Source organism: Trichoplusia ni, chromosome 11 (genome assembly GCF_003590095.1).
Source record: "Trichoplusia ni isolate ovarian cell line Hi5 chromosome 11, tn1, whole genome shotgun sequence".
Lineage (NCBI taxonomy): Eukaryota > Metazoa > Arthropoda > Insecta > Lepidoptera > Noctuidae > Trichoplusia > Trichoplusia ni.
In genome coordinates this window covers 5,486,501-5,503,191 of record NC_039488.1, presented here as the reverse complement: position 1 = coordinate 5,503,191, position 16,691 = coordinate 5,486,501, and the positions used below count along the sequence as shown (strand labels likewise).

The 16,691-nt window shown below is 36.2% G+C and overlaps 3 protein-coding genes across 3 annotated transcripts; 1 reads left to right on the top strand and 2 right to left on the bottom strand.

Annotated features, from left to right (window-relative positions):
* Nucleotides 1-14: 14 nt before the first annotated feature.
* LOC113499111 (cilia- and flagella-associated protein 36) lies at nt 15-2,093 on the bottom strand. Its single transcript, XM_026879474.1, has 7 exons — nt 1,866-2,093; nt 1,581-1,657; nt 1,258-1,461; nt 1,055-1,191; nt 715-919; nt 395-518; nt 15-243 (listed from the first exon to the last, which is right to left on the bottom strand). The coding sequence occupies exons 1-7, from the start codon at nt 1,972-1,974 to the stop codon at nt 83-85; spliced, it is 1,017 nt and encodes a 338-aa protein (XP_026735275.1). The 5' UTR covers nt 1,975-2,093; the 3' UTR covers nt 15-82.
* A 497-nt stretch (nt 2,094-2,590) lies between these two features.
* Nucleotides 2,591-5,012, top strand: LOC113499112 (phosphatidylinositol N-acetylglucosaminyltransferase subunit H-like). The gene is made up of 4 exons (XM_026879475.1): nt 2,591-2,969; nt 3,148-3,272; nt 4,059-4,151; nt 4,524-5,012. Exons 1-4 carry the CDS (start codon nt 2,666-2,668, stop codon nt 4,629-4,631), a joined length of 630 nt encoding a protein of 209 aa, XP_026735276.1. The 5' UTR covers nt 2,591-2,665; the 3' UTR covers nt 4,632-5,012.
* A 10,760-nt stretch (nt 5,013-15,772) lies between these two features.
* LOC113498765 lies at nt 15,773-16,529 on the bottom strand. The gene has a single exon (XM_026878909.1). It carries the CDS (start codon nt 16,410-16,412, stop codon nt 15,960-15,962), a length of 453 nt encoding a protein of 150 aa, XP_026734710.1. The 5' UTR covers nt 16,413-16,529; the 3' UTR covers nt 15,773-15,959.
* Between the last annotated feature and the right edge of the window lie 162 nt (nt 16,530-16,691).

Genomic DNA, 16,691 nt, shown 5'->3' with positions numbered 1-16,691 from the left:
TAAACAAGGCTTTATTTTAGAGTCTTAATAATTTTATTTGAGTAGTAGAAGATACAATTGCTTAAATGTGTTATACTTCACATTAGTTAGTGATGTCGACGACTTCAGTCTTGAGCTTGGATGCGAGTGCCCGTCGCAGCTGCATGGCGTCCGGCGGAGGCGGCGGTGCAACGCCTGCCAGTGCTGCCTGCGCAACGCGAGCTGACCGCGGCCTGGCTACACTACCCTGGGACCCTTCACCACCTGCACGGTTGAATGCGCTCATGAACTAGTAATAAACCTCCGAAAAATATAATACTGAAAATTATCGTTCAATTTTATCATTGCTTCTGACGAAATGTAAACTGCAAAAGGGTAATAATAACATAGGCGTAAGTACGTGACGTAGGCGTACCTCCAGTTTCGGCTCCGTCTGCCGCACCAAGTCTGCGCTCCCGAACTTGCTTCTTCAGAGCGAGTAACTTGTCTCGCTGCTGCTTCAAATACTCCTGACGAGCACGCATCTCTTCCTCACTTACCTGGGATCCGAAGTAAGTATTATTCAGAGGTAAACTAATTACTATAATTACGAATCCTAAAGTGATCAAGGAAATAAATTTAAAAGATCCATCTGTGATGTTAATATGGATCCACTACAAATCAGACGTAGTACATTCGATAGTACCTCAATCCTGATATATGTAGAACCTGCAGTAAAGATAACAAATCACAAACCTCTACTTTCTTAGGTGGTGGTTTCGGAGGTTCAATAACTCTGATCTTCTTTTCTTCGGCGACTGCTTGATCTTTCTTCTCTATATTCTCTTCTTTCTTTTCAAAGCTGTGAAGTTTTGATAGCAAAGTCTGTTTTTCGGCCACCACCTCTTCGGGTGGGACGTTAACAACTTCATCCTTGCTTTCATAATCTTCCAGCTGTAATCTGAAAATTTGACATATCGCAAGAAATTAGCATTAATATTATATAAAAAATTCCTAAGCTCATCTTAAAATGGTAGATATTTAGTTAGGCCCTTTAATGTAGCCCAGGGTGGCTGTCAACAAAGCCTTAACTTACTTTTTTATTTCCGTCATGACATCGTCATTATCAGGCCATTCCTCGCTTTCATCACTTCGGGATGAATCCAACTCTTCAGGTTCTGTAGAAAATAAATTGGGCATAGTCCCATATCTCCTCTCAATCAGTTCTAGCGCCTGAAACAAAAATTTGCCTTATCTTTCAAGAGAATAAAAGTATTAATATTGTATAAAAAAATAAACCTGTAACTGCAGTTCCACATTTTTGTGCGTCATCATTTTGACGAACATTTCGTAGTCGTTTGCAGCCCATATTTGTTCAAAAAGGCGACGATGGAAGTGAGCTGGGAGACCGGCAAGGTCCCTTGCAGACAATTTGCAAGCCGCTTCAAACTGATCAGCAGATATACCAATATCATCCATGAAAGATCCCAACATCACGTCTACCTGGTAGTAAGAAAAAATATAATATTTAACTATCGTGATTCAATTTACAAGCATTTGAGTCCTGTGGTATTAAAGCAGTACCTAAGGCTTATTACAAAAGTAAATTATTTTGTACTTACTAAGTTACGGTATTCATCGTGAACCTTTTTATACTCCGGTCGATCGAGCACCTCTCCATCATCCGTTGGCTCAAATGCTGTAAACACAACATCAGTTGATAAAAAGCCTAATGAAATGCGGTGATCCAATAAATCAACCGTTTACTTTGTGTTTTTGACAACTATTTTACTAAATAGGTTTATTGATGTATTGTTGTCATCTGTTGATCATTGTCTAAATGATACTTTTTGTAGTAAACAAAATGATGGTGAGCATGTAAGACGACACTGGTCTTGCATACTTACGCAGAGACTTTTCCTCAATAAAGGTCTGCAGTGGGACATTCCATACCGGGCCGTGAAGAAAACCTACAAGGGAATCAAACACCCAAGCATTACTGTCTAGGTTTTCCATCCCTGAGCACCAATTGTAAGTTTACAATAATTATGTAACTCTGCTGTATTTATACAATTCTAATTAATTGAATTCGCTTTTACTCGTTTGTGACGTCTATTTGTACGAGGTGTTGTTATGGTTACTGATTAGTATTGTTTTCTTCGTTTCTGGCTGCTGCTAATACTAAAGAAGACGGTAGCTGACATTATGTTTTTTGTTAGTTCATGAATTTAAGATCTAAAGCTGCTGTGTCTACAAGGGATTTCATCGGATGTAGGAAACCAGTCGTTTATTTAAGCTTTTTCGTGCAAGGCGTCAACATCATTCTGCGTATAATACATGGCCTAAATTCAGTACAACGTTGAATTATCTTTATTTTGGTTATTTCTTTGTTAACTTATTTCAAATGCTAAGAACGCACCCCGGCCGCTGTACCAACTTACTTAATTTTGAAATCTATGAACGCATTATTTTAGAAGTTCACCCGAGACTCGATGCGTCAACTGACAATATTTTGGTAACTTCAACTTGCTTGTTGGTGATGGCGGTGATAGCTATCTCTTTTTAAACGTGTAAGTGAAACAGGGACAAAAGTAACTTCAATGACAGAAATCGATCGGTATGTTTGGAACATCAAGCAGGCCAAGCAGCTGTAAACGATTGTGAAAAAGTAAATATTTATGCAAAGTTATTAACTTGTGACAATTTTATGTTTTTAAATAAAAATATGATTAACTCAAGTACTACGTTGGACTACGATAATGTGAATGGCGTGAAACTATCCTTGAAAGTTGAGAAAAGACAAAATTCACCGAATTCTAGGCAATTCACAATAACTTACAAGAATATTGAGAAAACATCTAAATTCTGGCCTAGATTATCGCTTGTATTAGCCATAATATTCAATATTCTATCTTTCATGTACATTCGTATAAGTTTAACAGCAGTTTTAGTTATAATTATCGTGTTGTCTTTCCTAGTCTTCTTTTGGGTGACTCACAGTGTGCAATCAGGTTCGTATTGTGTTTTTTGTCTAAAATAACTCTAAATATGATTATTTTCATTCCCTACTTAGTAATTTAATGCCAAGTCTTAAATTCATATGTGTTAAAGTTTAGTTGGCTCGCTTGCAATAGAGTAACATGATTAAATACCTCTTGGTTAATTTAATTTAATTGTTTAACTTTTCAGAAACGCTACTAGTAATTCCGACAGTGTGTATGCAGAGTTCAGTCAAGTATGTGTACGGCAGAGAAGATAACTTCATATCCTGGTCCAGCATTGATGATGTTATTATTAATGAAGTCATTAAAATGGTAAGGAAATTAATTTCACAATATAATACCAGTTGATAGCTGTCCTACTGCTGTGGAAAGACTTTTCCATGAGGAGAAGAAATTGCAATATTGTTTATGGCTGGTTATTAGGGTGCAATTAGGGTTTATACTAGAACTAGCTGACTCAGAAACCTCCATACCACATAGTAGTGGATGGTAACAATACTGACAAAATACAAAATAAAAGAATATCAAGCTATTTTATTTTGCTAGATGGATCAAACTGGACATTCTATGTAAATTTTATTAAAATGGGATGGTTTAGGAGGCCATTGTCGACAAAGAACATAATAAGTTATTAATGTCTATTAAGATAAAGACAATAATAAGCTTTGTATAACTTGATTCATAACCCTACATATGTATATACTAGCTGTTGCCCGCGACTTCGTTCCCGTGGGTAGAAGAAGATGTAAGTTATGATTTATACCCGTCCTGTTTTTTTTCACATTTTCCATTGTATCTTCGCTCCTATTAGTCGCAGCGTGATGGTTTATAGCCTAAAGCCTTCCTCGATTAATTGTCTACTCAACACAAAAAGAATTTTTCAATTTGGACCAGTAGTTCCTGAGATTAGCGCGTTCAAACAGACAAACAAACAAACAAACAAACTCTTCAGGTTTATATATTAGTATAGAAGTATAGATATATCAACTGTTTGGTTGATATTATTAACAATATTTAATTTCTTATAAAATTTACTGATAGTACATGCATTATGTAATTTCATACAAAGTAAACCAAAGTATTTTTTCTGTTTTTCAGAATCGTGTGCTGTATTTCCTCACGGTATTAATCAAACAAAACAATCCCAGTAGTCAAGAATCTGAGACAGTCAAATTGGTGCCTCTGTTTAAGGTAACTACATTTTTCCTTGTTTTTTTTAGAGAAAAAAATTGTATGTTCTACTAACCTGAATTGCTAATCACCATACTGAAATGTCAATTTTAAGACATTAAAGACTAAAGTTACAACAGGCAGACAGGAAAATTAAACACCAGATAGATAATTAAGTGATAAATTGTTACCACTTTATTTTTAATTTTTGTTAAGCCATAACTGTCCCACTGCAGAGCAAGCCTTCGATTTTACCACTCTGTTCAGCCTAGGGCTATTTATGTGATTAAAAAATAATAAGTATTTTAAACATAAGCAATGTTTAAAATACTTTTTGAATGTTTATACATTCATGTTTCCGTTTTCTTTCAATATTTCTTTTTATTCTTCCAGTATACAAAACCAAGGCTGGTCATGCTGGAGAAAATTTATTCTGAGCTTCAAACCTTACTTGTGGATGCACAAAAAGAAACAGTCATGGGCTCTGGTGACAAAGGATAATACAAACATAATAAGTAATGGAAGTGAACGTCACGTCTGAAAAGTGTAGATTTTATATAAAAAGTTTTGCAGACTTCGTTTTGGGCATACCAGTACAACCTAAACTAAGGCTGTTAGCAAAGCCAAACGTGTGTTATACGATTGGTTTTCAATATGCAATGTATTGTATTTCGAAACATTCACTTTTTCGTTCACATTGAAGTCTTACCTCACAAAACGCTTCATTTACTCACTGAAAAACAATACCGCATGTTTGGTATACATACTGGGGCTCACAGAGAGTTTGGTTACAACTGATGGGCATACAATGACTGCACGGATAAGTGGTTGAGACCACCACGCCAAAACCCACTGTGCGCGTCGTGTCGCTCGTTCGATCCCCGTGTAAAACAAGCATTTGTGTGATCCACTAATGCTTGCTCTGGGTGTCTTTGTGCTAGTGATTTGTATGTTTTTCAAACCCCCCGCGACACATGGATTAAATTTCTTACTGCAGGAGTCGTCCATTGGGTTTGAACTCGGTCTAAGCCATTCCATTGTTATTAAGTTCATAACTGTTAACGTTTACTTGTAAAATCGTGGATAAGTGATATGTGTATTATTATGCTGAGGCTAACATTATTTGTTATAAATCTATGTTCTGTTAAAATAAAAGGAATAAGTTTGAAAACGTTTTATTTATTTAACACACATGGATTTTATGTATTTACAGATTACCTGATAAATGTTGGATTGTTAATGATTGACAAGGGATTTTATGTATATGATTTGATCAAGTAGGAAGGTACTTGTAGTATGTAGGTGATGTACTCGACTTGCAAAAATCCCCAGCGATAACCGGCATCTAAAAGGAAGCTGGTTTTAATCCGTCTTCATGTGAGTTAGGGGCCTTATAATTATTCTATTTGTATCTGTAATGTGAAAGTATTTTCATGAGTGGTCCCATCAATTTGAGTGAAGAATGCCGTGTAGGTAGACTTACTTAAGCTATGTTTATTTAATTGATTTCTAATACTTATGAACAAACATTTTTTATTCGGTTTTTACTAAGAGTGGAGTCTTTTAGATAGTTCTATGAAAACTCATGAAACGCAAAAATACACAAGCATCTAAATCTTTACAGACTAAAAACCAAATAGAAGTATGTATTGATAACATATTCCCGGAAAAAAAACCTTAGACAAACGTATAAACAGATATCAAATATAAAAGGCTTAGTACCTACATAATCTTCTTTTATCTATGATTATTTTTATTCATAGATACAAGACAAGAGCGTTTTTGCGTTATGTCGTTACAGATAACAAATCAACAGCCCGTTGCGTGCTTCGTCGTAATCTAACGAATACTTCTATCCGTTAGAAGTCGGCTATGTTGAAGGTAACGATGTGATCGTTAGATTAACGGCCAAATATGATTGATAATATAAACGATAGCAACGGAAAAATTGGCTGAGTAACGTCAACGTCAAATCAGGTGATTTAAATTGACATTTCAAGTTTTTTTAGGCTTAAGGGCTTAGGTATTTTTTTTATGGTACGAACGGCCAAAAGTTTTATCTGATAGAAGTTTACAGTTCTGTCACAGTATTAACACCGTTCACTTGTCGTCAGGTGGATTAAGTGACCGAGTTTTAGCTGCAAGATACTCTTCTCTACACAAGAGTAAAAAATAAAGTATAATGAAGTAATACAGAGGTAACAAGACCGGTGCATTTGGTGTGCGCTGTCGCTGATCGTGCAGCGTTCTAAAAACAACTGATACAACTATACGTGTTTGGGTACACTGCACTCGGCGCATTGATAAGATTGCAGTTAAAACATGACGTTGTTTGATCCGGCAAGAAAAATATTTTATTTTGAAGCCTATGCAAATGCGATTCTATGATAATAATAACCATAAGGTTTCCACGCATCGACAGGTAAGATATATCTACATTACACGGCTTGCTTCCATAGCCGCAACAGTCAAGACTAAATTTAGATGGGATGGTAGGCCCCTGAAGAATGCTTAAAAAGCTATTAATAGCCATTTTAAACGTGCATGGTGGTTTTATTGATTGCGTAGGTACTAATCATTCTGAAAGTTCTTATTCTTAGAATAATCTAAATCTGTTTCAATAACCCTTTGATAGGAACTGATCAGGCGTAAGTATGCGATGATTTTCATGAACATGATTGGCAGCTTCCTAGGTTCCTTCCTAGATAAGGTATTGTAGATAACAGTCTGACTTTTGTGAGTTTATTTGATCAAAGATTAAATCAATATCGGATACTAAGAAGTATTCTGCTGATCTACGTTTTTAGTACGAACCCAAAGGGTAAAAGCGAATTCTTATTAGGTACTGAGGCTCCGCTATCTGTCCGTCTCATTAGATTTTGTGCTGACTAGGTATTTCTGTTTCGCTATAACAACAAATATCTATACTAATATTATAAAGAGGAAACTTTTGTATTTTTGTACGTTTGTATTGAATAGGCTCAAAAACTACTGGACTGATTTCGAAATTTCTTTTATTATTAATTAGAGGGATTCCTCCGAATCCGTATAGGCTATATTTTATCCCGAAAATAAGCTTAGAAAATAAATGTAATGTTGTTGACGAACGTTTTTTGACTGACATACATAAAGCATGCAGGGAGGTAGTTACAAATCGATTTGCCATCCAACCAGTTTGTTTTTCTTCAGCCTAATTACAGGGAATCCTCAGTGTCACAATTCTAACTCGCACTTGACAGCTTTTTTATTTTAACATATAGATAAATTATTGATACATTGAAGGTATATTTTTGTTCCTGTACTCCGATGAACAATAAACTAATTGTAACGAAACAAAACACTCAGTTTTCGAACTGACAGTTTTATAAAAAAAAAGAACATCCATCGCTGTAAAAGTGCAACACGTCAACGCGCGCGACGCGCTCTGCAAATCCCGTTTTTAGTTGGGACTACACGTTTTATACGTATGCAGTAACGTCTGCCCGAATTCCCCAATTTGTTTGCAATTTGTAGTTCGCCTCGAGTCGTACGAGGCCAAAAACACGAGGCAATGGGTACGTTGAACGCTCCATTGCTTCCCGGTAACGATCCGTCGGCTCACGTGTATCCCGAATGCACAAATTAACACCTCGGTAGCTTACAGCTGTGTAATTACACACGTAGCCCATACACGAATTAATCGTTTAATTCATTCGAAATGTTGGTACGACGTTCGTCAGTGCTGTGACTGGGATCGGCAACAGCTGAGACTTATCACCTGTTTAATTGTAGACACCGCGGCACTATCGCGTTCCAAACATTAGCGTACGAATATCGAACAAGCCAAGCATTATCGCCCAGAATCAGTTTAATTAGCTTCGAATACAAATGTTCTCTGATTGGCGTTTTCATGTCATTACGGAATTGGACAATGTCGTTTACGTATCTATTTTGTATTCAACCTACGCTTTCACATTCGTGGTTCAATTGTCGATTAGATTAATCGGATTGTCTGTAGTGCTCAGTTTTTGAATAGTAGACGTTTTTATATTGGCTCCTAATATACCTAGTTGGCAAAGTTTCGTGGTCCCAATAGACTGTTGTTCGCTAATGTTATGACACAAATTTCCATTTTTTTATTTTTTTCTCTTTTATAGAAAAGATTCTCAAATTAAGGAGTTTGATCCTTGTGTCGCGAGCAAGCGCGAGTGTCTCGCAAACATTCAAGAAAAACTTGTCCTACGCGAGGGTCGAACTTGACCCGTCGCTTACAGTGAGTTTGACGTGGTATCCTCAATCACACGTCTACGGTGTAGTTGAATCTCGTCCTTAATATAACCATCTTGCCTCCTTTAATATAGCCTAATAAAACAGTACCTATTGACTTTGTCTGCCCTTTGATAAACTGAAGGTAATCTAATTAAGTCAAACTTAATTCGTATTGACAAATGTTGCTCGATATGACAAAAGGAATATTAAACAGACCAGCGATCTGACTGATATACTAGATAATTAGCGGGATCAACTTGCATATTTGATTACATAAACTAATTTGTAATACTAATAAACGTTTGATTTGCTCACTTACGTTGAATATATTAAGTGATAGGTTGATCTTGAGTTTACACACATAATTGTGCGTGTCTAGCTCGGGCCATAGATAATACCAAGGTCTTGATTGTCGAGAATATTCTGTCACATTGAGAATTTTAACCGGAAACCGGAAAAACCGGTCAAGTGTGATTCGGATTGGCGACAGTCGACAGTCGATATGGCTTGCAGAAATAGAAAAAATGGTTACCGAAAGATTTATGACTGTATCCATCGTTGCTTAACTAGATTTATAAAAGTATTTTTTGTACCATTTAACTATCACGATTTATGAGATACGACCTGGTGACAGACAGACAGTTACAAAGCTTAAGTGACTGGCGTCTTTATCCAATTGCAGGTAGGTACATTTGGGTAGGACCCACAATTGCGACAAACAAAGTAGCCTGTTTCGTAACCTGGACTAAAAAACAAAATACATCAAGAGTGACGAAATATTTTCTTTCACAGAATATATTTTCTACTTCACGTATCCTCTGTATTACTTCAAGTTTCTCAGTCATTCAGCTGTAACTATATATTTGCGATATCTGGAATGCTAGTGTTCGTTAGCACAGATGCGTACTACATGGTGTCTGATTCCTAGAAGTTTGAGCACACTGAACACATTATCACGTTACTACATTTCGAGATGAAATACTCCAGAGTAGTTGATATTTGTGAATATTTGATATGAATTATTAATTGTTAATAGTATTGGGCGCTGAAAGACACATTTCGGCAAATTTTTGGGAGTTCTATATTATTTTATGTTTGTATGTTTTCTCCTCTGAATGTGTAATATGTTGTTGTTAGCAGCATACAGTATTATCCAGTCAAATGGGTTATGGAGGTCAGATAATAAGGTAACAGCAGGTACTAGAATTTCTGGTAAAAGGACTAGGCAGAAGATATACCTATGCTTGAAAAGCACCGCACAGTTGAGTAATTATTTATTGAAATGTTAATTTTAGAGTTTTTCTTGGTTTGAATCCAAATACGGATTTTATTTAAAAACCCCAAACATCAAGTATATGGAAAAAAGGCGAAAGTGGTAATAGAAAAAGTAGCTGAACATTTTCTTTCATAATATGAAGTAACCAACTATTAGCGATACTACAAGCAGCCGTCTCAATTCGAATTAAGCAGTCAGTAATCAGTAATCCGAGCACATTAAAGCCAAAACAGAGACGTGTGTTGCGTGCCTCACGCTCATAACGACACAGAACGCTCTCAGGGTAACATTTGGCTAAATTAGGTGATCGACTGAACTCAGCTTGAGCATTCCGTCACTCGGAAATGAAGGCTTAGGTACCTACGTGGAAACGGCACAGCTTCGCACGAAGCGGTCTCCGAGTGAACTAATTGGCGATGCAGCGAGCGCGATGTTGCCAGCTCTCTCGCTTAGCTCGCAACGTCGCAACGCATCGCCCAATGATTTCAATTACCTAATTAGATTTAGGCGGGAGTTCGTCGATTCTGAGTGTCTACCTGTGAACTAATTGGATGAACCGATGCTATTTTCGGTCTCTTATGGTAATTCCATTGTCTTCGTTGAAAGGTGAGCGTCTAATGAATGCCGAATGGAAAGATTAATTCGCTCTTTGTGAGCAGTTTAAATAGACATTTAACACTTTCTGGTCCTTTAGGTTAATTCTTTGCAGTGATTTTATTTGTTACCTGATAATTACTTATGAATGGGCCTTTCTGTAAAATATAATTTGTTTTGATAACGGATTATATAAAAGGATACCTACATACTGGAGGCACAGCTAAGAGGAAGGCTGGACAAAAGGAGGCTCGTATTATGGAGTTTCTTACCGGTTCTTCTCCTTAAAAATTACCCTTTGGAGCCGTGCAACTAGAGTATTGTAACGTTTTAAAAGTACCTTTAAATCGGCCTATTTGTAATAAAAACTTTTTGATTTTGATTATTCACTAAATCTTAAATTTTGTGAAGTAGTCTTTAAGATTTTTTAACAGTCAAACCAGCTTTTATGAGAGCATGATTTAGCTCCTTCCGTCCTTAGTTTACTAGACTTATATCATTCTGTATATTTTTGAGCCTTACTTTAATCTGTTTACATCGGAGCCGCATTAGCTGCTGACTCGAGTTATTCGATGCATGAGAGCCATGGGGCTGTATCGGGAATATTAAATTTCATCGCAACTTTCAGTCGATTATATTACCCCGTGCCGGTTCCAATAAGAAATGTATTAACTTTAGTACCTACTTTTTAGTAACATGTACTGAAATGTCTGGGCATTTATTGTATTGCAAATAATGACTTTAGATCTCCGTTTTGACAGGTTTTCTTCGAAAATATAAAATCAAAAATATTGTCATTACAGAACGAGACATCACACTTATATGTCTAAAATATATTCCACAATCTAACATTCAATAACTACTCAATTTCCCAAATATTCGATCAAAAAAGCCTTCTCAAAAAAGATTCGAAGTGTAAAAGAAAACACCGATTAGCATTGCTAAAACTAAGGGGCTTGATTGATTGCGTTCCACTTCACGTACACAATCTATATGCAAATAATATCGCAGTAGAAGCCTAAACGTTGCATTCTCATTATGTAAATATCAACGGTCAATTTGCTTAATCCATGATCGGACGCTGGGATGCCGACGCCATGTTTTCCCCTCCAGGGGGTCTTAAGAAGATTGTAGACTCGTAGGACCCTTAGTCCCAATCCCCTTCAATTTGTATATCGGGGACATATAGTAGATAAAAAGGTGTTCCTAGATGAAGCTTATACAAATAATAGCTTAGGAAATGTGAGGCGATGGAAGGTTAAATTTACTGTCATAATTTTTTTTTAACTGCTATTAGGTTTTTTCTGTTACTTTTTAATTGTCAGTCTAATTTGGGACGTTTGTAGTTGTGGATGTGAGACGCCGAGGAACATAATATGATTATTCTTCAAGTACCTAAGCGATTGTCCATATCGGCAAAGATAATTGGATCTGTCTTACGAATCTTGATTGGCTAGCCCAAAATTTTGCATATCAACTCCCTTTTTTTCACAATTTAGGTACAATGGTTTGAAGTGGTTGGATGTTTTTACCACAAGCAGATATTTTGGTGTAGTCAGCTTTATTACGTCAATATAAATTATAAACTACACTTAGTTCTTTACACGTGTTTCGGAAAGCACGTTAAATTGTGGGTCCCGGCTGTTATTCCTACATCTTTGACAGTCGTTACAGGTAGTCAGAAGCTTGAAAAAGTCTGACAGCCAGTCTAACCAAGGGGTATCGTGTTGCCCAGGTAACTGGGTTAAGGAGGTCAGATAGGCAGTCGCTCCTTGTAAAACACTGGTGCTTAGCTAAAACCGGTTGGACTGGTAGCCGACCCCAACATAGTTGGGAAAAGGCTAGGCCAATGATGACTTAGTTCTTTATAAAGTAACTCGCAAGCTTTAGGTAGCCTGCGCCCCCGAAGAATTGGCATTACAAGTCAACAACACGATGCTGCCAGACAGGGCACGTCTCCCCTCTTTGACAGGGAAAAAGATATATCCGACTCACCCACAGTCAAAGCACAAAACTGATTGTGTGTAAAATCACTGTAAAAATGTTTTGTTTTTAGAATTTTAAATAAAATAATAAGAATAAAGTTTAATTAGGAATTAATGACATTTTGATGTACCTACGTTATTAAGTAGACTGTAATAGCCTCCAAATGCTTTTAATTTCATCTCAATTTCGTGTCTGAGAGACATTTTACAAATTGAGGACTTGATTATTACGGTTGAAGTATTTTTAATCTTACCTTCAAAGTTTTTGTGTTACTAATGTAGGTAAAAAACTAATTTAGGTAAATCTCTGATTATTTCGTGACAAAGAATAAGGTTAAGTTACGAAAAAAATTAAGTATATCATTATGTAGGTGTAGAAACATTATTTTTGCAATATTATATCAGAAGCAATTTTGTCTTTATGGTTCGGTACCCACAGGATTAAAACTATCTGTCTGCCGGTCCGTCATCAGGCTGTAGGTACCTATCTTCTAAACCAAGATAGTTAGACAGTTATATTTGCACAAATAATGTTATTCTGATGCCGTCATAACGATAAAGAATAAATAAAGGTCGAGGTTCAGTAATGATTGTTACAGTAATTAATTTGTTGGGTGACTTTTTCGGAGCCAGATTCTGACTATCAAGTGCGAGTGCTATACTCAACACCTGAAGGCCATCAGATTCAGGACCGTTCACTATAAATGGAAGTGAATAAACCTGGATGAAAATTCCGTTATCTACAATGTCTGATGAATGAATGGAAAATGGAATCAATTTGACACTAATCGACACTAATCGTATAGTTTGACACAATATTTAGAAATTTAGCACGGGCCACGGGGTGGATCACTCACAGTTAATACAACGAATTTCCAATAATTGTACTTAGGAATACGAATAGTGTCAAATTAAATCCATTGTCCATTCATCATCGGCAATTAGAAAAGCGGAATAGAGGCCCAGAGGTTTCTTTTATTATTTTTGTAACCAATGATCCAGTTATTTAAAGTTAGTCGCCGTTTTGTATCGTGCTATATCTAGCTGTCACTTATTACGGGAACTAGCGACAATTCTAAATCTACATTTAACAACGATAATTCGCCTTTCACGTTTTAGTCAGAGGCATGTCAACTTAGTGCATTAAAATCTATCTTACAGTAGCACACCTCTGAATCATGTCATGACTCATATACTTGAAATCATATGTCAAATGAATATGAACTATAAAGATACAAAAACATTCATTTGAGACAAGCGTGACTTATGACTCACCCAATCAAAGATATCAGATCATTCTAATCTTTATCTAAATCTCTTGCTTTATATCTCTGTCAACCCATTACGTGCGTTACTGTGAATATACACTATTCATGAACTTAAAAACCTTACAAAATGATAATATTTTGACATTATCTACGTCCTTATAATAATGGGCTTAAGGTTGGTTTTTGTGATTGCTTGATGCCTTTCATGTTTTCAGTGCATGGGAGTTCATGATTTTATTGAGGAATTATCCTGGCTACTGCAACAGTCCCTGTATTTAGCGGACCTTTTCTACATTTTCATCTTCCTATAGCTGTATTTTTAAAGCGATTACATCTTATCAAAGAGTAAACCGCATGGTATCATACCATGATCCGGTCCCTTCTGGCCTTCCCTTCTCTCACATATACGGCAGTCATAGACAGGACTTTTACAAAAATAAATCTGAGGGTAGGCAGGTAGACTCAAATTTATTTGTCACCTCGTAATATAGCGCCAACAGAAATACATCATCGGTCAAAATTTCAACTATCTTGCTTTCACGATTGATGAAATACAGCCTGGAGACAGAAGAACATATCAAATCCATATAAAAAGACGTTCAAAATCTAAATGCTACCCAAATGATAAGACATCACTACACCCATACAACACTACCAAAGTCCGAAACACAAGTCCGTGTATCAGTAATGGTCGAAGCGACCTTCCCGTTCCATAGTGGATAAAAATCAGGAATAAAGACAGCGCTACAAAAGTTTAACACCATTCGAAACTTGGTTCCCGAGGGTTTGTTGTTTGACAGTTTGTTTTAACTTAAAACCTTATAAATAGTGTCCCAGGCGGAGAGAATTTTAGGATTCCATTATTGCGCAGACTTTTTGATCGTAAATGGTCTCAATGGACTTACATCGGACAGGTTGAAATGACTTGTCTAATTTATAAATATGGCTTTCTTGGTAATTCTATTTCCTTACCGATTTTGTTAAGACTTTGGATTCGTTTCTAGATTTTTGGAGGATTGCTTTCTGGTGTACCTACTATAATGATATTCCACAACTGTCACACAACGCCATCTACTCTCAAACTAAGCAAAGCTTGTCTTATGAGTAGGTACGAGACAACTGATAATCATAGGTACTAATTTTATTCCAAATACATAGATATTATAAATTAATTTAATTGTTCATCTCACAAAATTTGTCCTGGGTGGGAATCGAACCCACGACCTTCGGTGTAGCAGTCAGGGTAACTAAGCACTGGACCATCCAAATTACGGTAACGTAATACTTAATTACGGTTAGAAGTTTGATGTAGTTTTTATATTGTTATGAGGATGTGCAACCCAGTTATCAATGGCTTACTCTGATATGTTTAGCAAACTTGGCTATCAGTAATGATATGTCACTATAAATTTTTATAACTAAGTACATTTATAATTAATTATTGATTAAATATTGTTTACGAACCAGTGTAAGTATGTACATGGTTGGAAAATATTTATTCGCTGCCTGGTAAACGCAACATTGTTTGAATATAAGTAGGTAAGTAAATTAAATAATCTTTCGATGTGCAGTATCTACGGGTGAAACCTCATAGTAGGTATTAATACTTAGCTGAGGTTACAGGGATAAGGTTGTAAGTATAAATAGTCATGCTTTCATTATTATTAATATTACATAATACAATTATTAATTACGGACTTAATTCTTTTTTTAAAACTGTGCATTACCTGCACAAATGTTGCCCCTTCAAAACGAAGTCTATCCAAAGGTTGTGCTTATATGAACTTCTGTGGTGTGCTATAAAGAATTTTCTCCTCTTTTATAGGTATTCCCAGCTTCCAAAAACAGCTAACTTATTTCTTTTAAATCTCAATAAAAAAAACAAACAACGGTTATATACGACAGTTATATTACAACTGAAATAATGAAAATAGTTCACGACTCGATTACCCGAGAGGCGCGAACTATTTTCTCAGGTATTCTTTTGTTTAGAAAAGTAATAATGGCTAAGAAATTCTTGTTTCAGTAGGTAGCCCAGTATACAAAATCGAAGTGACAATAGTTATGCAGAAAGTCCATTACATCGGCCCTGGCTCGAGCCGCCCCGCGGGAAATCACTGCCGATAGTAATTATATGTTTTATCTTGCTTTTTCTGAAGCATTTGATGGCGCATCACTAAACTTTATATCCGTTTTAAATATGGAAATAATTAGAAATAGATTATCAGATTGCGAGTAAAATCAATGAATAGAAGAAAATTATCATTCAGATATTTGGAGCTGAGAAAAGAAAGTAAAACAAATGAATATCTCCAGTTGGGTTTTACAGAAAATGAAACTTTTAGAGTAGGAAAGGAACTTGTCATTTAATATAAAAAAATAGCAAAATAAACCATGCAACACAAATCAAAAACACTTGAATAGACGCTCAACATCCAATAACATCAGGTGCTAACATTTAGTTATTCGGAAACTGATTGGGTTTTAGAGTCGACCTCCGTTCAGGAGCAAATTCCAAGTCGTTACGTGAATCACGAATTTCGTCGCCCTGTTCGATTCTATCATTATATCTGAAGTGAATGGGTCCCATCTTGCGGGACGCGGCCGAGATTATAGACGCCACGGTGTAAGCCGGATGCGGCAAATCTGGGATTTGAGAAATGTAATAATCTCGGAGTTTCTGTCGTTCTGTTTCTTTCGGGTCTTTGGGAACTTCACTCAAGTCTGTTTCTGCTGTATTGAATGTCTCGTCACTATAACTGTCTGTCGTGGATATGTCGAATTCAGATCGTTGTTGGTAATATGACAGTCGGAGTTGCGAGTAATCGTCGATGAAGTCTGATGAGCTGGAGCTGTCAGCTTCTGTTTGTGTTGACGTCGATTCCAAGGTTTTATCGTTCTTGGCACTCATTTTTAGTCAACCGAATTTATACAAAATAATACTCAAAACTATTCTCACTGATTTCGTGTATACTTAGTTCTTATGTTGTAATCACAATGACAGTCGTAAAATAGATTAATGAAGTTATGAGGGTAGGTATAATAACACTAGTGCATTCAATAATAAGATACCCACATAATTAATAAATGTTAATACTGATGAAAAAAATACGAGTCAATGCGGGTGATCCGGGAAAAAATAGTTCTCTAAAATTAAATTCTGAAATATTGATGAGATACATATGTCGAG

Excerpts from the sequence above, each read along its gene's own strand:
- LOC113498765 (XM_026878909.1), bottom strand. The coding sequence starts at position 16,412 with ATGAGTGCCAAGAACGATAAAACCTTGGAATCGACGTCAACACAAACA.
- LOC113499111 (XM_026879474.1), bottom strand. The coding sequence starts at position 1,974 with ATGGAAAACCTAGACAGTAATGCTTGGGTGTTTGATTCCCTTGTAGGT. Across the intron at positions 1,462-1,580 it reads ACGATGAATACCGTAACTTA|GTAGACGTGATGTTGGGATC; the intron begins GTAAGTACAAAA and ends TCTTACTACCAG. Across the intron at positions 1,192-1,257 it reads ATGTGGAACTGCAGTTACAG|GCGCTAGAACTGATTGAGAG; the intron begins GTTTATTTTTTT and ends TTTTTGTTTCAG.
- LOC113499112 (XM_026879475.1), top strand. The coding sequence starts at position 2,666 with ATGTTTTTAAATAAAAATATGATTAACTCAAGTACTACGTTGGACTAC. Across the intron at positions 3,273-4,058 it reads TTAATGAAGTCATTAAAATG|AATCGTGTGCTGTATTTCCT; the intron begins GTAAGGAAATTA and ends TCTGTTTTTCAG. Across the intron at positions 4,152-4,523 it reads AATTGGTGCCTCTGTTTAAG|TATACAAAACCAAGGCTGGT; the intron begins GTAACTACATTT and ends TTATTCTTCCAG.